The sequence below is a fragment of the Canis aureus genome, chromosome 25 (assembly GCF_053574225.1).
Source record: "Canis aureus isolate CA01 chromosome 25, VMU_Caureus_v.1.0, whole genome shotgun sequence".
NCBI classification, from domain to species: Eukaryota; Metazoa; Chordata; class Mammalia; order Carnivora; family Canidae; genus Canis; species Canis aureus.
The window spans coordinates 4,373,328-4,396,224 of record NC_135635.1 but is presented as its reverse complement, the minus strand read 5'-3'; the positions used below and the strand labels follow the sequence as shown (position 1 = coordinate 4,396,224).

The 22,897-nt window shown below is 36.2% G+C and overlaps 2 protein-coding genes across 9 annotated transcripts in view; one reads left to right on the top strand and one right to left on the bottom strand.

The window, feature by feature from the left end:
• The window catches only part of LARP4 (La ribonucleoprotein 4), a 222,137-nt gene that overhangs the window by 90,274 nt on the left and 108,966 nt on the right, over window positions 1-22,897 (top strand). The gene's annotated exons all lie outside the window — the stretch shown is intronic.
• The window catches only part of FAM186A (family with sequence similarity 186 member A), a 93,922-nt gene that overhangs the window by 38,706 nt on the left and 32,319 nt on the right, over window positions 1-22,897 (bottom strand). For 6 of the 7 annotated variants that reach the window (XR_013363780.1, XR_013363781.1, XM_077870088.1 and 3 more), the window contains exons 2-3: window positions 6,056-6,272; window positions 4,959-5,129 (exon numbers count right to left, since the gene is read on the bottom strand). The exons of the other annotated variant lie outside the window; for it this stretch is intronic. Coding sequence is in view for 4 of the 6 variants with exons in the window: in XM_077870088.1 (XP_077726214.1) it covers window positions 4,959-5,129; window positions 6,056-6,272 (388 nt within the window). In the remaining 2 variants the exon portion in view is untranslated. The remainder of the gene's footprint in view (window positions 1-4,958; window positions 5,130-6,055; window positions 6,273-22,897) is intronic. 7 annotated transcript variants of the gene reach the window in all.

Here is a 22,897-nt window from a genome sequence, read left to right as displayed (position 1 = left end):
GGAAGGGCTAAAAAAAATTAAAAAGAAAAAACCACATTGATGACTTTATGTTAAAGGGGCACAGGAACCAAATGAAAGAGGTCCCAATGGCCAAAGGTAGAACTTGAGCAACAAAATAAAGGAGTATTAGATTATAACTCAAAGTATAAAATAAATATCTGTGAGTTCACTTTGATATAAATAATTATTTTTTAAAGATTTTACTTATTTATTCATGAGAGACACAGAGAGAGAGAGTCAGAGACACAGGCAGAGGGAGATGCAGGCCCCATGCAGGGAGCCTGATGTGGGACTTGATCCTAGGACTCCAGGATCACGCCCTGGGCTAAAGGCAGGTGCCAAACCGCTGAGCCACCCAGGGATCCCTGATATAAATAATTAAGTAAATTAATAAATGAGGAAGAAGAGATAAACTCTAGTACATAAGAACTTCAAATAATTTATGTAGCTATTCATCCTAAAAGAAAGGGAGCATAACTCCCCATTCCTTAAGTGTGGGTTGCACATATAGACTTACTTTTAAAAAGCACAGCATGGAACATGAGGTAAAAGAGTAACTTTACAGTGGAGAAACCTGACAAGCACTACTTTAGCCAGGTGATAAAGATCAACATTAAATCATAAATCATTTGATAATATATGCTCTTGAAATTATATGATGATAATGGTACTTTACCTCTGTGATTTTTCTCCCCAGAACCCATAACCCCAGGGTAAACATGAGAAAAAACATCAGACAAATTCCAATAGGGAAGCATTTTATACTATATCTGACTGGTACTCCTCAAGCCTGTCAGGAACATCAAATGGAAGGAAAAGTCTGAGAAACTGTCACAGCCAAGAAAGCCTAAGGAGACATGACAACAATGTAATCAGGTATCTTGGATGGGATCCTGAAATGAAAAAAGGATATTTAGGTAAAAATAAAGAATGATAGGGGTGCCTGAGTGTCTCAGTTGGTTAAGCATCTGCCTTTGGCTCAGGTCATGATCACAGGCTTCTTAGATAGAGCCCTGCACTGGGCTCCTTGCTCAGCAGAGAGTCTACTTCTGCCTCAGCCCTCTTCCCCTGGCTATGCTCTCTTCCTCTCTCTCTGTCAAATAAGTAAATAAAATCTTTAAAAGGCAACAACAGCAAAAACCCCACAAAAAACCCTAAGGAATTATTAATTCAATCTATAAATTATGGACTTTACTTAATAATGGGTCAATACTGGTTTGTTAATTGTAACAAATGTAATATATTAATAACAGGGGAAACTATGGAAAAGTATATAGAATTCTCTGTATTATTTTTCTCAATTTTCTTCTAAGACTGCCTTAAAAAATGAAAATGCAATGAAAACATTCCCAGAAAAGCAAAGATGGAAATAATTTGCTTCTTAGAGACCTGTCTTACAAGAAATATAAAGAAGTCCTTCTGGCTGAGAGGAAATGATACTAGAGGATAGCTCAAATTCTCACAAAAAATATAGAACAACAATTTATGTAGGTAAATATAAAAGAAAGTAAAAATATTTTTCCTCTCTTAACTGATTAAAAAGTCACATAAAATAATAATTATGAAACTATATTGTTGAGCTTATGGTACCAAAAAAAATGTAATATATATGACAAAAGAAGGAAAGAGAATGGAGCTATTGAAGCAAAAATTCTATATTTTGCTGGTTAATTAGTACTAATCTTAAGCAGATTGTGATAATTTTTGATGTATACTGTGATCCCTTAGAGCAGCTACTAAGGAAATCACTCCAAAAATACAGGGAAAAAATGGAATTGAAATGGTACACTAGAAAATATTTGTTTAGCCACCTGGTGGCTCAGTGGTTAAGTACCTACCTTTGGCTTAGGTTGTGATCTCAGGGTCCTGGGATCAAATCCTGCATCAGGCTTCTCCCTCTGCCTATGTATCTGCCTCTGTGTGTCTCTCATATATAAATAAAAATAAAAATCTTGGGCAGCTGAGGTGGCTCAGCGGTTTACTGCCACCTTCAGCCCAGGGCGTGATCCTGGAGATCCAGGATCAAGTCCCACATCAGGCTCCCTACATGGAGCCTGCTTCTCCCTCTGCCTGTGTCTCTGCCTCTCTCTCTCTCTCTGTGTGCCTTTCATGAATAAATAAATAAAATCTTGGAAAAATAAATAAAATAAAATAAATAAAATAAAAATCTTTTTAAAAAAGATGTTAAAATGTTTTTTAAAAAGTTGTTTAACACAGAAGGTAGTAAAAGAACAGGGGAACAAAAAAGATGAAACATGAAAAACAGTAACATGGCATGTATAAATCCAACATACCAATAATTATATTAAATATGAATGAATTAAACATTCCAATCATAAATCAAAGATTACCAATTTTATGTGTGTGTTTTCTGTATGTATGTATAGATAGATGATAGATAGATAGATAGATAGATAGATAGATAGATAGATAGATGATAGATAGATGATAGATAGATAGATAAAAGCTGACAAGATCCAACTATAAGCAACACATTTTGGATCCAACCTAGTAAACAGTAACCACAGGGGAGCTGGAGAGAATATGCTAATGTACTAACACCAAGCAAAATAGACTTCAGGGTAAAAAATGGTTCTAGGCACAGAAATGGACCCTCAAGTCTATGGTCAACTCATCTTCAACAAAGCAGGAACCACAATGAGATATCATTTACACCAGTGAGAATGGCCAAAATTAACAAGACAGGAAACAACAAATGTTGGAGAGGATGTGGAGAAGGAGGAACCCTCTTACACTATTGGTGGGAATGCAAGCTGGTGCAGCCACTCTGGAAAACAGTGTGGGAGTTCATCAAGAAGTTGAAAATAGAGCTACCCTTCAACCCAGCAAGCGCTGGGTTGAAGCACTACTGGCTATTTACCCCAAAGATACAAATGTAGTGATCTGAAGGGGTACCTGCACCCCAATGTTCATAGCAGCAATGTCCACAGTAGACAAACTGTGGAAGGAACCATGATGTCCTTCAACAGATGAATGGATAAAGAAGATGTGGTGTATATACACAATGGAATATTACTCAGCCATCAGAAAGCATGACTACCTACCATTTACATTGACATGGATGGAACTAGAGGTTATTATGCTGAGTGAAATAAGTCAGTTGGAGAAAGACAATTATCATATTGTTTCACTCATGTGGAATATAAGAAATAATGAAAGGGACCATAGGGAAGTGGGGGAAACTGAGTGGGGAAAAATGAGAGAGGAAGACAAACCATGAAAGATTCCTAACTTTGGGAAACAAACAAAGGGTTGCAGAAGGGGAGGTGAATGGGGGGATAGGGTAACTGGGTGACAGGCATGAAGGAAGGCACATGATTATATGAACACTGGGTGTTATACTATAAGTTGGCAAACTGAATTTAAATAAAATGTTTGAAAAATGGTTCTAGAGACAATGAGGGACATTTTATAATAAGCAGCTCAGTTCATCAAGAAGCTATCACAATTATAAACATATATGCACCTAATAACAGAGCCTTAAAATACAGAATTAAAGGGAGAAATAAACTCAATAGTTGGAAAGTTCAACATCCCGCTGTCAGTAATATATAGAACAGCTAGATAGAAAATCAGTAAGGATATATATGGAAAACTAAAACAAGAAAATAAATCAACTACATATTTATATAATTTATATATAATTTATAACTATATAATGTTCCATGTGTGCTTGAAAAGAATCTATATTTGGTTGTTGTGGGTTTTTTTAAGATTTTGTTTATTTGACAGCTTGAGAAAGAATGAGCAATAGTGCACACACAAACACAAGCAGGGGGATCAGCAGGCAGAGGAAGAGGGAGAAGCAGGTTCTCTGCTGAACAGGGAGCCCATTACGGGGCTCAATCTCAGGATCCTAGGATCATGACACAAGCCAAAGGTAGATGCTTAACAGACTGAGCCACCCAGGCTCAGTGAAACGTGAAAAATCATGTTTCTGATAAAAGATTTGTTTTTTTTTTTCCTGATAAAAGATTTGTATCTAGAATACATAAAGGACCCTTAAAATTCAGTAATTAAAATGAATATTTGAATAATCATTTTATCAAAATAAATATAAGAATGGCTAATAAGCACCTGAAAAAATGCACATCATTAATCTTCAGGAAAATACCATTTAAAACCACAGTGGGATAGCACTTCACACCTCTTAGAAAGGTTACTTTTTGAAAAAGATTATAACAAGTGTCACTGAGGATGTGGAAAAACTGGAACCTTAATACATTGTTGAAGGGAATGTAAAATGGCGCTGTTACTTGGGCAATAAGTTAACAATTTCTTTAAAAGTTAAGCATAAATTTACCAGCAAATGATAAATGACCCAGAAATTCTACTCCTTGGGTAGAAATTCTACTCTTCCCAAAAGAAATGAAAACATATGTCCTACAGACTTATACACTTGTGTTCATGGCAGCATTATTCATAAAAGTCAAACGTAGAAACATTCCAAATGTCCATGAACTGATGAGTAGGTAAACAAAATGTGGTATACACAAACAGTGATATACAACTGGTAATAGAAAGGAAGAAACTGCTAATACATCCTATAATATGGCCAAATCTCAAAAACATTATGTTAAATAAAGAAGTCAGATATAAAATATTGCATATAATATGATTTGATCTTATGGAACATGCAGAAAAGGCAAACCTATTGAAAGAGAAAATAGATTAGTGCATGTCTGGGCCTGGGGTGGGAATGAGGATTGACTGCAAATGGGCTTGAGGGATCTTTTTGAGATGAAGGAAATGTTTTAAAATTGAATTGTGGTAAAAAAAAAAATTGAATTGTGATGGTTACACAGCTCTAAATTTACTAAAAGTCACTAAATTGTACACTTAGCATATATGAATTTTATGGTATGTAAATTGTAAGTTAATAAAGATGTTTTTTAGGAGAAGTCAAATCTGTTTCCAATGTCTTAAAGCACCCTTACTTGTTCTTTTCTTTTGTCTCTTCCTTTCTTCAAACAAAGATACACTAATTCTACTCAATATCTTGACATTGCTCTCAATAGCTTTGAACGTTTCTGGTAAAAACTCCATTTGTGCAATCCAGTGGTGGTGTTCCTCAATATCCATTGCAGTTATCTCAGACAAAATGAGATCTTGAAGAGAGTAAAAAAAATTACTTTTGTGCAGAAAAATAACTATAACCATGTAGGCTTATAATATTGGCTAATTTATACTGTAGTAAATGTAGGCATCACATTTAGTGCTATTCTGAGGCTTTTCTTTATGAAAAAATGAAAAAGGAAGAGATTTGGAATAGAAAGCTGAACAGTAAATCATTGAAATACTTTGGTATCTAAAATGTGAGCATGTATTTTAATATTGAGAAACTAAACCCCAATTAACTCCTTTCATAAGCTATTTAGTATTTTTAAACCCTCATTACATGAGATTTCTTGCAACTTAATGACATTCCTCTTTTTGTATTCTGAGCTTATTCATTCTTTCATTCAACCAATGTCTCCTTAGTCATGTATTATTCTAGATGCTGAGGATATAGCATGAATAAAGCAAATTTCCTGACTTCATACTGCTTGCATTCTAGTAAAAGGAGACAGACAAAAAAGTCAAAATAAAAACATTAGTTATATAGTATGTCAGATGTAACAAATGCTACAGAAAAAAATAAAGAATAAAAGAGTAATGGACAGTGCCAAGGAGTAGGGAATGCAGACAGTCAGAGAACACATCATTTCAAAGCAAGATATGAACACAGAGAATGAGCCACGTGGCTACTTGTGGACAATGTTCCAGGCAAAGGAATAGTAAGCATAAAGACACTGGGCAAGGGTATGCTGGCATGCTTCAAGAAAAGCAAGGAGCTCAGAATAGCTGGCACTAAATGAGCAAAGGCTATATTTTTCTTATTTTATTCTTACTGAAACAGTGGATAACTATTCTCTCAATAACCTCCTTAGTCGTCTTTAGTTTGATTTACCCTTTAAAATTTACTTATAGATCCTGTTCTTTAGCTTTTTCATTAACTTAGTGGTTTTCCTTTGAACCACCTTTGAAAACTTACTCCATTCTTCCAACCAGGCCAGGATATACACAAGAATCTTTTCTCTAATTTCAGCATTCTTAGCATAAGTAACTATTTTCTCCAGGAAATATATTCTCCGTTTCTTATGTTCTATAAGGGAGATTTTTTTTCCAGAGTGCACATTCTCATCAAGAGTATAGCGATTTATTATCCGCTGCACATTGAGCAGTATGTCATTCAGCTGAATATTAATGTCCTATAAAAGTAAGAACGAGGATATATTAATACTCAGTTTTTTTATATAATTGAACATCTGTTAATAAAAACTCTCAACAAAGTAGGTTTGGAGGGAACATAGTAAAGGCTATATATGAAAAATCCACAGCCAACATTATACTCAATAGTAAAAAACTGAGAGCTTTTCCTCTGAGATCAGAAATAAGACAGGGATCCCTGGGTGGCGCAGCGGTTTAGCGCCTGCCTTTGGCCCAGGGCGCGATCCTGGAGACCCGGAATCGAATCCCACGTCGGGCTCCCGGTGCATGGAGCCTGCTTCTCCCTCTGCCTGTGTCTCTGCCTCTCTCTCTCTCACTGTGTGCCTATCATAAATAAATAAAATTTAAAAAAAAAAAGAAATAAGACAAAGATGTCCACTCTAACCACTTTTATTCAACATAGTACTGGCAGTGCTAGCCATAACAATCAGATAAGAAAAAGAAATGAGGTAAGTAAGAAATTAGACTGTCACTATTTACAGATAGCATATATAGAAAACCTTAAAGACTCCACCAAAAAAAAAAAAAAAAAACTATTAGAAGCAATAAATGAATTGAGTAAAGTTGCAGGATACAAAATTAATACCCAGAAAATAGTAGCATTTCTATAGAATAATTATAATAAAGCAGAGAGATTAAGAAAACAGTCTCACAATTGCACCAAAAAAAAAAAAAAAAAACCTATGAATAAACTTAACCAAAGAGGTGAAAGACCTGTACTCTAAAAGCTTTAAAACATCCATGAAATAAACTGATGGCACAAATGGAAAGATATTCTATATTCATGTATTCATGTATTGGAAGAATTAATATTATTAAAATGTTCATACTACACAAGCAATCTATAGATTCAATTTAATCCACATCAAAATATGAATGGCATTTTTCACAGGACCAGAACAAATACTAAATTTTATATGCAACCACAAAAGACCCTACATACCCAAAACAATCTTAAGAAAGAAACAAAGCAGGGGGTAAATTTTATTTTATTTTATTTTATTTTATTTTATTTTATTTTATTTTATTTTATTTTATTTTATTTATTTACTTTTTATTGGAGTTCAATTTGCCAACATATAGCATAACACCCAGTGCTCATCCCACCAAGTGCCCCCCTCAATGCCTGTCACCCAGTCACCCCCACCCCCCGCCCACCTCCCTTTCCACCACCCCTTGTTCGTTTCCCAGTTAGGAGTCTCTCATGTTCTGTCTCCCTTTCTGATATTTCCCACTCGTTTTTTCTCCTTTCCCCTTTATTCCCCTCTCACTATTTTTTATATTCCCCAAATGAACGAGACCATATAATGTTTGTCCTTCTCTGATTGACTTATTTCACTCAGCATAATACCCTCCAGTTCCATCCACGTCAAAGCAAATGGTGGGTATTTGTCGTTTATAATGGCTGAGTAATATTCCATTGTATACATAAACCACATCTTCTTTATCCATTCATCTTTCCATGGACACCGAGGCTCCTTCCACAGTGTGGCTATTGTGGACATTGCTGCTAGAAACATCGGGGTGCAGGTGTCGCGGCGTTTCACGGCGTCTGTATCTTTGGGGTAAATCCCCAGCAGTGCGATTGCTGGGTCGTAGGGCAGATCTATTTTTAACTCTTTGAGAAACCTCCACACAGTTTTCCAGAGTGGCTGCACCAGTTCACATTCCCACCAACAGTGCAAGAGGGTTCCCCTTTGTCCACATCCTCTCCAACATTTGTTGTTGCCTGCCTTGTTAATTTTCAGGGGGTAAATTTTAGATTGTAAGTTATGCTATAAAGCTGGAGTAATCAAAATGGCATGGTGCTAGAACAAAAATATACACATGGGTCAATAGAACAGTACAGAGAGCCCAGAAATAAACCCACAAATATATGGTCAGTTATCTTTGACAAAGTGGAAAAGAATAGGCAACGAGAAAGACAGTCTCTACAACAAATGGTGTTAGGAAAACTGGACAGCTACATACAAAAGAATGATCCTAGACTACTTTCTTACACCATACACAAAAATAAACTCAAAGTGGATTAAAGACCTAAATGTGAGGCCTGAAACCATAAATATTTCAGAAGAGAGAACAAGCAATAATTTCTCTGACATTAGCTGTAGCAACATTTTTTCTAGATATATCTCCTGAAGCAAAGAAAAGAAATGCAAAAACTGAACTACTGGGACTACATCAAAATAAAGAAATTGTACTCTGTGAAGGAAACAATAAAAAAACCCTAAAAGACAACCTATTAAATGGGAGTAGGTATTTGCTTTGCAAATGACCTATGCAATAAAAGGTTAGTATCCAGATATATAAAGAATTTCTAAAACTCAACACCCAAAACCCAAATAATCCAATTAACATATGGGCAGAAGACATGAACAGACATTTCTCCAAAGAAGACATCCGGATGGCCAACAGCCATATGAAAAGATGCTCAACATCATTCATCATCATGGATATGTAAATCAAAATTATAATAAGATATCACCTCACACCTGTCAGAATGGCTAAAATAAAAAAAAAAAAAACACAAGAAACAAGTGTTGGCAAGAATGTGGAGAAAAAGGAATCCTCCTGCACTGTTGGTGGGAATGCAAACTGATGAAGCCATGTGGAAAACAGAATGGAGGTTCCTCAAAAAATTAAAAATAGAACTACCCTATGATTCAGTAATTGCACTATTAGGTATTGACCCAAAGAAAATGAAAACACTAATTCAAAAAATATATGCACCCCTATGTTTATTACAACATTATTTACAATAGTTAAATTATGGAAGCAGCCCAGTCCACCAATAGATGAATGGATAAAGATGATGTACATATGTATGTGTACACATATATGCATGTATATAATAACACCGTGTGTGTGTATGAATATTATTCAACCATAAGAAAGAATGAAAACTTGCCATTTGGAATGACATGGATGGAGCTAGAGAGTATAATACTAATCAAAATCAGTCAAAGACAATATCATATGATTTCACTCATGTGGAAAATAAGAAACAAAGGAAAAAGAGAAATCAAGAAACATTATTAGCTATAGAGAACAAACTGGTGGTTACCAGGGGGAAGTGGGTGAGAGATGGGTGAAATTGGGTTGGGGATTAAAGAGTACACTTATCATGATGAGCACTGAGTAATGTATAGCGTTGTTGAATTACTATATTGTATACCTGAAACTACTATAACACCGTAATTAACTATACCAGAACTAAAATAAAAAACTTTTTAAAATGGTGGAGATACTACTAAATTCACAGTTGATGTGAGATGTATAACATGTGAAAATGGCTTTATTATTTTTAAAAATATTTTATTAAATTATTCATTAGGGACACACAGAGAGATGCAGAGACAAAGACAGAGGGAGAAGCAGACCCCCTGTGGGGAGCCTGATACAGTACTCAATCTGTATCACAACCTGAGTCAAAGGCAGGGATCATAACCTGAGCCAAAGGCAGATGCTCAACCACTGAGCCCCCACAGTACCCCCTGAAAATGGCTTTATAAAGAATAACTGCTGTTAACAAATAAGCAAAAGGAAGTTGCTTTTTTTTTTTCTTTACCCAGACCTCACACTTGGAAAGCACGTATCAGATATTCCTCAACATGACTTTTATTTCATTAATTCACCTTTTCAAGAATCTATCAGCAAATTTCTTTTGCTTATCACTTTATACCACTATTCTCAATAGGAGTAAATTACTGCCTCACATATGGCATTTGGAAATTTGTAGATTCATTTTTGGTTGTAACAATAATTGGGAGGAGGGATTTATTGGTATTCAGTGAAAGGTGGGCACCTGGGTGACTTGGTCTGTTAAGCATCTGCCTTTGCCTCAGATCATGATCACGGGGTCCTGGGATGGAGCCCCACGTCAGACTCTCTGCTCAGTGGGGAGCCTGCTACTTCCTCTCATCCTGCTCCTTGGCTTGAGCTCTCTCTCTATCTCAAATGAATAAATAAAAATATTTTAAAAAAAGAATGCTAGCTCATTTTACAGAGCAATAAACAGTCCACACAATGAAGAACTGGCCGAATCTTGCATAAATTTGATTATCCTCTGAGACATTCATGTAGGTTTTTTTTTAATCTGTTTATACTTATCTGAGCCTAGAAATTTACTCTTTTTAAAGGAAAAAATTTACTCTTTTATATCTAAAAATATAAACACAAAGTATTTTTTGCCTAGTTTAATTATATACTGAAATTTCCAGGAATGCAAATATATGTAAATCAAAAGAAAAATATTCTTTAGGGATGCCTTGGTGGCTCAGCAGTTGAGCGCCTGCCTTCAGCTCAGGGTGTGGTCCTGGAGTCCCAGGATCGAGTCCCACATTGGGCTCCCCTTGAGGAGCCTGCTTCTCCCTCTACCTGTGTCTCTGTGTCTCTCATGAATAAATAAAATCTTAAAAAAAAAGATTTAGAAAATAACAAAGAAAAATATTATTTAGAATTTCTCCAACAAAATTTACCATTCTGAAACACCATAGTACCACAGTAATTCACTAACATTAATAGTATGTTGTGTCAACACAATAAACCTGCATTTGTATCAACCTATATTTGTAGCTTTTACTTTATTTTAATTCTACATATAGGTGCAAGCCTCTGTCTACCTCTTTCTTATGACTTCTAGTGAAATTTGACCTAGAATTTACACAATTACTTTCCTTTATTTACCCTCACACTTATATTATTTAAAGTATAAGTATAGGTATTTTATCTGTTAATTTCACCTCAGGAATGAAAGGATATTAAAATATTTTAAAAGGGCACAATGAATCTGAGAGATGATGAACCACCACTCCACCTTTTCCAACATTATTAATTACTCTTTAAATTTGGTTACAGAGAAACTGAACTCTTTCCACACTCCTTACAATAAAAGTCAGATTTGGATTTTGCACACCAAATCATCATGGAAAAGAAGTAACCAGATATTAGGTGCTGGAAATATTGCAATTAGAAACAGAGATGATGCAAAAGAAAGAAAGGAAGGGAAGGAGGGAGGGAGAAACAGAGGGAGGGGTGGAGAGAGAAAGGGAGGAAGAAGGAAGGATAAGATGCAGCAAATAATTTGTCAGGAACACAGGAGAGTGGAGACAAAGTTGAATAAGCCAAGTGATGTAAAATAACACTACAAGCTAACCCATAGCATAGTGATGAAGAAAAAATACCAAGTCTTTATAAATTCTTACAGAAAACTAAAGAGGCAATAGCACTTTCTAACTCATTTTTTGAGGCCCTGATACCAAGGCCAGATAAAGAAAAGAAAGAGAGATAAGGAAAGAAAGAAAGAGGGGGGAAGGAAGGAGGAAGAAAACTATAGACCAACATCCCTGATGAATATTGATGCAAAAATCCCCAACAGTCAGTGTGAGGCAGGGTTTATATGACTCCAACACCCCTGTTCAAACTCTAGGAGTGTACTCACTCTGATGCCCCTTGCTGCTACCAGATGGGCCAGGGCCAGATATTAAATCACCGATTCCCTGCTGCAGATGTTGGACCTTTCAATTCTGCTTCAGTCTTTTTGATTAGGCCAAGAGAAAGTTAGTTTGGTACAAGTTTGTCTTAAGTGTCTCTCTAATAAGTACATATTAATCTATTCAGTGAAAAGAGAAATGTATCTAACTAGAATTTTTTCACAGTTTGCTTTTTAATGCATTTATCTTTATAGCTACAAACAGAATTCAATAGCACATTAAAAGGATTATACATTATGAGTAAGTGGGATTTATTCCTGGAGTGCAAGAATGGCTTAACATATGAAAGCCAATCAATGAAATATACCAAATTAACCAGGAAAAACCACGCATCATTTCAATTGATGCAGTAAAAGCATTTAACAAAATTCAACACATTTTCATGATAAAAACATACAAAAAAACTAGGAATAGAAAGAAACTTCCTGAACACAATAAAGACATATATATGAAGAATCCAGAGAGGTGCCTGGGTGGTTCAATGGCTTAAGTGCCTGACTCTTGGTTTCTGCTCAGGTCATGATCTCAGGTTCCTAGGATCGAGCCCCATGTCAGGCTCCCCATAAGGGAGACAGCTTATCTCCCTCTCTCTTTCTCTGCCCCTGCGATGCTCACACACTCTCTCTCATAAGTTAAAAAAATAATTTAAAAAAAATAAATCTTAAAAAAAAAAATCCAGAGGTAATATTCTCAATAGTGAAAGCCTGAAAGGTTTTCTTCTAAAGTCAGAAACAAAGCAACGTATTACTCTGTAACCGGAGTAATTAGGCAAGAAATTAGGGATTGCATTAAATGTGTAGATTGCTCTGGATAGCATAGACATTTAACAACATCTGTTTTTCCGACCTATGGAAGAAGATATCTTCCATTTCTTCTATGGGAAATTTTTTCATTTCTTTGGGTCTTCTGCAACTTCTTTTGTAAGTGTTCTATAGTTTTGAGAGTACAAATCCTTTACCTCTTTGGTTAGGCTTATTCCTAGGTATCTTATGGTTTTGGGTGCAATTGTAAATGGGATGCATTCTTTAATTTCTCTTTCTTCTGTCTCAGTGTATAGAAAAATGCAACTGATTTCTGTGCATTGATTTTATATCCTGCCACTGCTATTCGTGCATGAGATCTACCAATTTTGGGGTAGAATCTTTTGAGTTTTCCACGTAAAGTATCATGTCATCTGCAAAGAGAGAGTTTTACTTTGCTAATTTGAGTGCCTTAAAAAAAAAAGATTTTTGTTTATTTATTTATGAGAGACTCAAGAGAGAGGCAGAGACACAAGCAGAGGGAGAAGCAGGCTCCATGCAGGGAGCCCGATGTGGGACTCAATCCCGGGACTCCAGGATCACGCTCTAGGCGGAAGGCAGACACTCAACCGCTGAGCCACCCAGGCGTCCCGCGAGTGCCTTTTATTTCCTTTTGTTGTCTTATTGCTGATGCTAGAACTTCTAGTACTATGTTGAACAACAGTGGTGAGAGTGACCATCCCTATTATGTTCCTGACCTTAGGGGAAAAGCTCTCAGTTTTCTCCCATTGAGAATGATATTTACTGTGGGCTTTTGGTATATGGCTTTTATGACATTGAGGTATGTACCCTCTATCCCTTACACTGCAGAGAGTTTTATTCAAGAAAGGATGCTATATAAAAAATAATAATAAAATAATAAAAAAAGAAAGGATGCTATATTTTGTCCATCAACAGATAAATGGATAAAGAAGATGGATACACACACACACACACACACACACACACACAATGGAATATTACTCAGTCATCAAAAATATCAAATCTTGCCATTTACAACAACATGGATGGAACTAGAGGGTATTATACTAAATGAAATAAGTCAGTCAGAGAAAGACAAATATCATATGATTTCACTCATATATGGAATTTAAAAAACAAAACAGAATCATAAGGGAAGGGAGGAAAAATAAGACAAAATCAGAGAGGGAGACAAACCATGAAACTGTTAACTATAGGAAACAGGGTTGCTAGAGGGGATGTGGGTGCGGGGATGGGGTAACCAGGTGATGGGCATTAAGGTGGGCACGTGATATAATGAGTACTGGGTGTTATATGCAACTGATGAATCACTGAACTCAACCTCTGAAACTAATAATACATTTTATGTTAATTAATTGAATTTAAATGAAATAAAAATTTAAAAATAAAATGCAAATTATCCAGAGGAAAGAAAAAAAACTGTTAAACTAGTGAATGAATTCAGCCAAAGCTGTGGGATATGAATACACAAAAATCAATTGTGTTCTTATACACCAATAATGAATAATCTGAAAAGAAAATTAAGAAAACAAATCCATTTACAATAGTATTGAAAGAATAAAATACTAGGAATAAACTTAACCAAGGAGGTGGAAGACTTGTACACTTGTAATTTTCACTACAGAATGTTACCAAAAGGGGACACCTGGGTGGGTCAGTGGTTGAGCATCTGCCTTTGGCTCGGGGTGTTATCCTGGAGTCCTGGGATCAAGTCTTGCATCGAGCTCCCTGCAGGTAAACTGCCTCTCCTTTTGCCTTATAATATCTCTGCCTCTCTCTGTGTGTCTCTCTTGGATAAATAAATAAAATCTTTTTTAAAAAAAAGAATGTAACAAAAAGAAATTAAAGAAAACAAAAAATAAATAGAAAGACATTCCATGTTCATGGATTGGAAGATTTATATTATTCAGACACCAATACTACCAAAACATACTTACAGATTTAATGCAATCCCTATCAAAATTCCAATAGTATTTTTTGCAAAAATAGAAAAATCAATTCTAAAATTCATATGGAGTCTCAGGGTACCCTGAATACCCAAAGTAGTCTTGAGAAAGAATAATAAAATTGGAGAGCACACACTTCTTATTTTTAAATCCTAGTACAAAACCAATGGTAATTAAAACAGTATACTGACATAAAGACAGATAAATAGATGAAAGGAATAGAATAGAGAGCATAGAAATAAACTTTTGCATGTATGGTCAAGTGATCTTTCTAAAAAGATTTATTTATCCATGAGATAGAGAAAGCAAGTGAGCAGGAGGAGGGGTGGAGGGAGATGGAGAGAGAGAATCACAAGGAGATTCCCTACTGAGCATGGAGCCTGATGTGGGGCTTGATCCCACAACCCTGAGGTCATAACCTGAGCTGAAATCAAGAGTTGGATGTTCAACTGACTGAACCACCAGGCGCCCCTCAAGTGATTTTTAATAAGGGTACCATTTTTAATAAGGGTACCATTCAATGGAGAAAAAGCAGTCTTTCAACAAATGGTATTGGGAAAACTGGGGATCCACACAGAAGAATGAAGTTTGACCATTACTTTACAGCATATACAAAAACTAACAAAGTAGGTAAAACAAAAACAAAAACAAAAACAAAAAAACAAACAAAAAAATAAACAAAACCTCACCATAATACCTAAAGTTGTAAACAGAAGAGAGCACAGAGAGAAAATCTTCATGATATTGGATTTGGCAATGACTTCTTGGATTTGACCCTGAAACCACAGGCAACAAAAGTAAAAATAGATAAATTGGACTAAATCAAATGTAAAACTTTTGTGCATCAAAGGACACAATTAACAGATTGAAAAGGCAACCAATGGAATGGAAGAAAATATTTGCAAATCTCTGATAAGGAGTTAATATCCATAATACATAAGGAACATCTACAACTCAACATTTAAAAAAAATAATGACCCAATTTGAAAATAGGCTTAGGATTTAAAGATTAATTTATTTTAGAGCAAGGGAAAGGGGCAGAGAGTCTCAAGCAGACCCCACACTGATCCCAGAGCCTGACATGGGATTTGATATTATAACCTGAGATCACAACCTGAGTTGACACCAAGAGTTGGACACCTAACCAACTGTGCCACCCAAGCACCCTGAAAATGGGCAAAGGCTGTAAATAAACAGTCAAAACTGATATACAAATGGCTGACAAGCATATGAAAAGAAGCTTAACATCATAATATTTAAGGAAATGCAAATCAAAACTACAATGAGATATCACTTCACACTCATCAGGATGGCTACTATAAAAAAAACTAACAAAGGTTGGTGAGGATGTAGAAAATTGGAACTCCTGTGCACTGTTGATGGGGATATAAAATGGTGCAGCTGCTATAGGAAACAGTATAATGGTTCCTCAAAAAATTAAAAATTAAATTACTATATGATCCAACAATTCCACTCTAGGTATATAAAGAATTTAAAGCAGGGACTTGAACAAATGTTTGTATTCTTATGTTCATAGCAGCATTACTCAAAATAGCAGAGAAATGGAAGCAACCCAATGGTCCAGTGATTAATGAATGGATAAACAAAATGTGTTATATACACATAATGATAAAGAGAATTTACAAAAAATGTATAGCTAGCATCACACTTACTGGTGAAAGTCTAAAGTGCTCTAAGAATTCTGCTCTAATTACTTTTATTCAACATTGTATGAAGGTTCTACCTATTGGAATAAAGTAAGAAGGAAATGAAAGAATAAAGCTTGGAAAGGAAGAAATAAAATGGTTTTTATTTACAGACAAAAATATTGTCTATGTGAAGACTCCCAAATAATCTACAAAAAAGCTACTATTAACATGCTCACAGAATAGAACACTAGTATACAAAAATCAAAACTGTAGTGGTGCCTGGGTGGTGCAGTTGGTTGAAAGTCTGATTGTCAGTTTTGGCTCAGGTCATGATCTAATGGATTGTGGGATCAAGGCCCACACTGGGCTCTGCACTCAGTGGGGACTCTGCTTGAGATTCTCTCTCTCCCTCTGCCCCTCCTGCTGGTGCACTCTCTATCTAAAGTAAGTAAATCTTAGGGGAAAAAAAATCAAAACTTTATTTTTATAAGCTAGCAGCAAATTGAAAATTGAAATTTAATAAAACTACCATTTGCAATTAGAATAAAAACATGAAAAAAAACCATGAAATATGTAGGTATAACTCTAACAAAATAAAAGCAAAGATCTGTACACTGAAAAATACAAAACAGGGCAGCCTGGGTGGCTCAGTGGTTTAGTGCCACCTTCAGCCTAGAGTGTGATCCTGGAATCCTGGGATCAAGTCCCATGTCAGGTTCCCTGCATGGAGCTTGCTCCTCCCTCTGCCTGTGTCTCTGCCTCTCTCTTTCTCTCTGTGTCTCTCATGCATAAATAAATAAAATCTTTTAAAAAAATTAAAATCCCATTAATTTATTTAAAAAAAAGAAAAATACAAAACATTGATGAAAGATATCAAAGATCTAAATAAATGATATGATCCAGCACAGACAAGGATATAGAGCAAGTGGAACTCTCATACATTGCTGGTGGGAATGCAATAAGCAAAACCACTTAGATAACAGTTTGGTGGAATGCCTGGATAGCTCAGCGGTTGAATGTCTACCTTCAGCTCTGGGGCGTGATCCTGGAATCCCGGGATTGAATCCCACATCAGCCTCCCTGTGGGGAGCCTGCTTCTCCCTCTGCCTGTGTCTCTGCCTCTCTCTGTGTGTCTCTCATGAATAAATAAATAAAATCTTAAAAAAAAAAGCAGTTTAAAAAATGTAAGAGTTTGGCAATTTTTTATAAATATATGATTCCATATGATCTAGCAATACCATTCCTAGGTATTTGCTCAAGAGAAATGAAAACTTATGTTTATACAAGAACTAATACATGAATGTTTATAGTGACTTTATTCATATTACTGTTCCAAACTGAAACAACCCAAATATCCTCCAACTGCTGAATAGATATTTTATGCTAAAACAAAGTCAAATGACTACTTAGGGTGATATGATTTATAAGGCATTCAAGAAAGGGAAAAATATAGGGAAAGAAAACTAATGGCTGCTAGGGGATGGGGGAGGGGTTGGCTACAAAAGAACACAGGAGAATTTTTTGAGGAGATGGAACTATTTTAAATCTGGATTTTGGTAGTGGTTACACACCTGTATACCTTCACTAAAACTCCCAGAACAAGACACCAAAAGGGTGAATTTTATTGTACATGAACTTTATTTTAATTTATTTTAAAAAATTGTCCAATATAAAAAGTACAGGCAATAAAATCAGACTATTTGGATTTGATTCCAGTATCCACCACACATCAATTATGACTTTAAGGCAATCTGAAAAAATCTCATTTTTTCTCATCTGTGAAATAGGATGAAGAATAATGCCTACCCTTTGGATAGAGTCCAAGATGGTGGAGGAGTAGGAGACCTTAGTTTTGTCTCATCCCAGGGATTCATCTAGATAGCTAATCATTCTTTTTTTTTAAATTTTTATTTATTTATGATAATCACACAGAGAGAGAGAGAGAGAGGCAGAGACATAGGCAGAGGGAGGAGGGAGAAGCAAGCTCCATGCACCAGGAGCCCGACGTGGGATTCGATCCCGGGTCTCCAGGATCGTGCCCTGGGCCAAAGGCAGGCGCTAAACCGCTGCGCCACCCAGAGATCCCCTAATCATTCTGAACACCTGTGAACTCAACTGAATAAGCAAAGAATTGCTGTAATTATACAAATAGAAAAGTGACCACTTTCTGCAAGAATGACAAGATGGAAAAACTCACCTCAAAAAAAAAAAAAAAAAAAAGAACGTGAGGCAGTACTGACTGCTAGGGACCTAAGTAGTATGGATATAAGTAAGATGTTGGAACTAGAGTTCAGAATAGTGATTATAAAGATACTAGCTGGGCTTGAAAAAAGTTTAGAAGAACTAACGAATCCCCTTCTGGACAAATACGAGCTAAAATCTAATCAAGTTATAATCAAAAAGGCTATTTAAAAAGAAAAAGGCTATTAATGAGATGCAATAAAAAATGGAGGCTCTTACTGCTAGGATAAATGAGGCAGAAAAGAGAATTAGTGAAATAGAAGACAAAATGATGGAGAATAAAGAAGCTGAGAAAAAAAAAGAGATAAACTACTAGTGAATCACAGGGGAGAATTTGAGAAATAAAGTAAAACAATATTAGAATATTTGGGATCCCAGAAGAAGAGGAGAGAGGGAATGGGGAGCAGAAGGTATATTAGAGCAAATTATAGCAAAGAACTTCCCTAATCTGGGGAAGGAAATAGGCATTCAAGTCCAGAAGGTACAGAGAACCCTCTCAAAATCAATAAAAAATAGGTCAACACCCCGATATATAATAGTGATGCTTGCAAATCTCAGAAACAAAGAGAAAATCCTGAAAGCAGCTTGGGACAAAAGATCCATAAGCTACAAGGGTAGAAACATTAAACTGGCAGCAGATCTGTCCACAGAGACTTGACAGGCCAGAATGGACTGGCTTGATATATTCAGGGTGCTAAATGAGAAAAATATGCAGTCAAGAATACTTTACTCAGCTAGGATGTCATTCAGAATAGAAGGAAAAATAAAAACCTTCCAGGACAAACAGAAAATAAAAGAATATGTGATCACTAACCCAGCCCTGCAAGAAATATTAAAGAGGATCCTGTAAGCGAAAAGAGAGCTCAAGAGTAACATAGACCAGAAATGAACAGAGACAATATACAGAAACAATGACTTTACAGGTAATACAATGGCACTAAGTTCATATCTTTCAATAGTTACTCTGAATGTAAATGGGCTAAATGCCCCAATCATTGTTGGCAAATTGAACTCCAATAAAAAAATATACCAAAAAAATGCCCCAATAAAAAAACACAGTGTATCAGACTGGATAAAAACGCAAGTACCATTGATATGCTGTCTGTAAGAGACACATTTTAGACCCAAAGACATCTCCATATTGAAAGTGAGCAGATGGAAAACAATTTATCATACTAATGGACATCAAAAGTAAGCAGGGGTGGCAATCCTTATATCAGACAAACTAGATTCTAAACCAAAAACTGTAATAAGAGATGAGGAAGGACACTGTATCATAGTTAAAGGGCCTATGCAACAGGAAGATCTAACATTTGTAAATATTTATGCCCCTAACATGGGAGCAGCCAATTATATAAGTCAATTAATAACAAAATTAAAGAAACACATCAATAATAATACAATAATAGTATTGTATTGTGGGGACTTTAACACCCCACTCACTGCAATGGACATATCAGCTAAGCAGAAGATCCACAAGGAAACAAGCTTTGTTTTTTTTTTTTTTTTTCTTTATTCATGAGAGACACACAGAGAGAGAAAGGCAGAGACAGAGGCAGAGGGAGAAGCAGGCTCCATGCAGGGAGCCTGATGTGGGACTCGATCCTGGGACCATAGGATCACACCCTGAGCCGAAGGCAGATGCTCAATCACTGAGCCACCCAGGTGGCTGGACCAGGTGGACTTCACAGATATATTCATAACATTCATCCTAACAGAATACACATTCTTCTTGAGTGCCCATGGAACATTCTCCAGAATAGATCATGCACTGGCTCACAAATCAGGTCTCAACTGGTACCAAAAGACTGGGATCATTCCCTGAATATTTTCAGACCACAATGCTTTGAAAATGGAAGAGGAAATTTGAAAAGAACTCAAATACATGGAGGCTAAAGAGCATCCTACAAAGAATGAATGGGTTGACCAGGAAATTAGAGAAGAACTTTAAAAAACCATGGAAACAAATGAAAATAAAAACACAATGGTGCAAAACCCTTGGGATGCAGCAAAGGCAGTCCTAAGAGGGAAGTATATAGCAATACAAGTCTTTCTCAAGAAATATGAAGGGTCTTAAATATACAACCTAACCTTATACCTAAAGGAGCTGGAGAAAGAACAGCAAATAAAACCTAAATCCAGCAGGACAAGAGAATAATAAAAATTAGAGCAGAAATCAATTAAATAGAAACCAAAAGAACAGTAGAACAGACCAATGAGGGATCCCTGGGTGGCGCAGCGGTTTGGCGCCTGCCTTTGGCCCAGGGTGCGATCCTGGAGACCCGGGATCGAATCCCACGTCGGGCTCCTGGTGCATGGAGCCTGCTTCTCCCTCTGCCTGTGTCTCTGCCTCTCTCTCTCTATCTGTGTGTGACTATCATAAATAAATAAAAATTAAAAAAAAAAGAACAGACCAATGAAACTAAGAGCTAGTTCTTTGAAAGAATTAATGAGTATAATAAACCCCTAGCCAGACTTATCAAAAAGAAAAGAGAAAGGACCAAAATAAAATCATGAATGAAAGAGGAGAGATCACAACCAACACCAAAGAAATACAATTATAAGAACATATTATGAGCAACTATACACCAGCAAATTAGGCAATCTGGAAGAGACGTATAAACTACCAAAACTGAAACAAGAAGAAATAGAAAACCTGAACAGACCCATACCAGCAAGGAAATTGAAGCAATAATCAAAAACCTCCCAACAATACATCTAGGGTCAGATGGCTTCTCAGGGGAATTCTACCAAACATTTTTTTTAAATGGTTTATTTAAATTCAATTTGCCAACATATAGTATAACACCCAGTGCTCATCACATCAAGTGTCCTCCTCAGTGCCCAGTCAACCCATCCCTCCACCCACCTCCTCTTCTGCAACCATCTGCTTCCCAGAGTTAGGAGTCTCTCATGGTTTGTCTTCCTCTCTAATTTTTCCCCACTCAGTTTCTCTCCTTTCCCTTATAGTCCTTTTCACTATTTCTTATATTCCACATATGAGTGAAACCATATGATGATTCTCCTTCTCTGACTGACTTATTTCACTCAGCATAATACCCTCCACATCAAAGCAAATGGTAGGTATTCATCCTTTCCGATGGTTGACTAATGTTCTAATATTCCATTATGTGATTGAGATTCTTTATCCATTCATCTTTCAAAGGACATTGTGGTTCTTTTTACAGTTTGGCTATTGTGGATATTGCTGCTATGAACATTGGGGTGCAAGTGTCCCAGCATTTCATTACATCAGTATCTTCGGGGTAAATACCCAGTAATGCAATTGTTGGGTTTAGGGTAGCTCTATTTTCAATTTATTGGGGAACCTCCACACTGTTTTTCAGAGCAGCTGTACCAGCTTGCATTCCCACCAGCAGTGCAAGAGGGTTCCCCTTTCTCCACATCCTCTCCAACATTTGTTGCTTCCTGTCTTGTCCATTTCAGCCATTCTCACTGGTGTAAAATGGTATCTCATTGTGGTTTTGATTTGTATTTTTCCCTGATGGCAAGTGATGTGGAGCATTTTTTCATGTGCTTGTTGGCCATGTGTAGGTCTTCTTTGGAGAAATGTCTGTTAATGTCTTCTGCCCATTTCATGACCAGATTCTTTGTTTCTTGGTGTGAATTTGATAAGTTCTTTATAGATTTTGGATACTTCCCCTTTATCTGATACATCATTTGTGAATATCTTCTCCCATTCTGTAGATTGTCTTTTAGTTTTGTTGATGGTTTCCTTCACTGTGCAGCTTTTCATTTTGATGAAGTCCCTCTACCAAACATTTAAAGAAGAATTGATACCATCAGAATTCTTCTGAAGCTGCTTCAAAAAAATAGAAATAGAAGGAAAACTTCCCAACTCATTCTATGAGGCCAGCATTATCTTGGTCCCCAAACTAGACAAAGACCCCACCAAAAAGGAAAATTACAGGCCAATATCCTCGATGAACATAGATGCAAAAATTCTCACCAAGATACTAGCCACTAGGATCCAATAGTACATTGAAAAGATTATTAACAACAAAGTGGGGTTCATTCCTGAACTGCAATGGTAGTTCAGCATCTGCACATCAAACAATTAGTGTGATACACTTCATTAATAAAAGAAAGGACAAGAACCATATGATCCTCTCAATAGATGCAGAAAAAGCATTTGACAAAGTACAGCATCCTTTCTTGATTAAAACTCTTCACATTGGAGGGATAAAGGGATTATATCCCTCAATGTCACAAAAGCCATATAGGAAAAGCCCACAGCAAATATTATTCTCAATGGGGGAAAACAGAGCTTTCCCCCTAAGGTCAGGAACAGGACAGGAATGTCCACTATCACCACTACTGTTCAACATAGTACTAGAAGTCCTGGCCTCAGCAATCAGACAACAAAAAGAAACAAAAGGCACCTGAATTGGCAAAGAAGTCACACTCACACTCTTTGCAGATGACATGATACTCTATATGGAAAATCCAAAAGACTCCACCCCAAAATTGCTAGA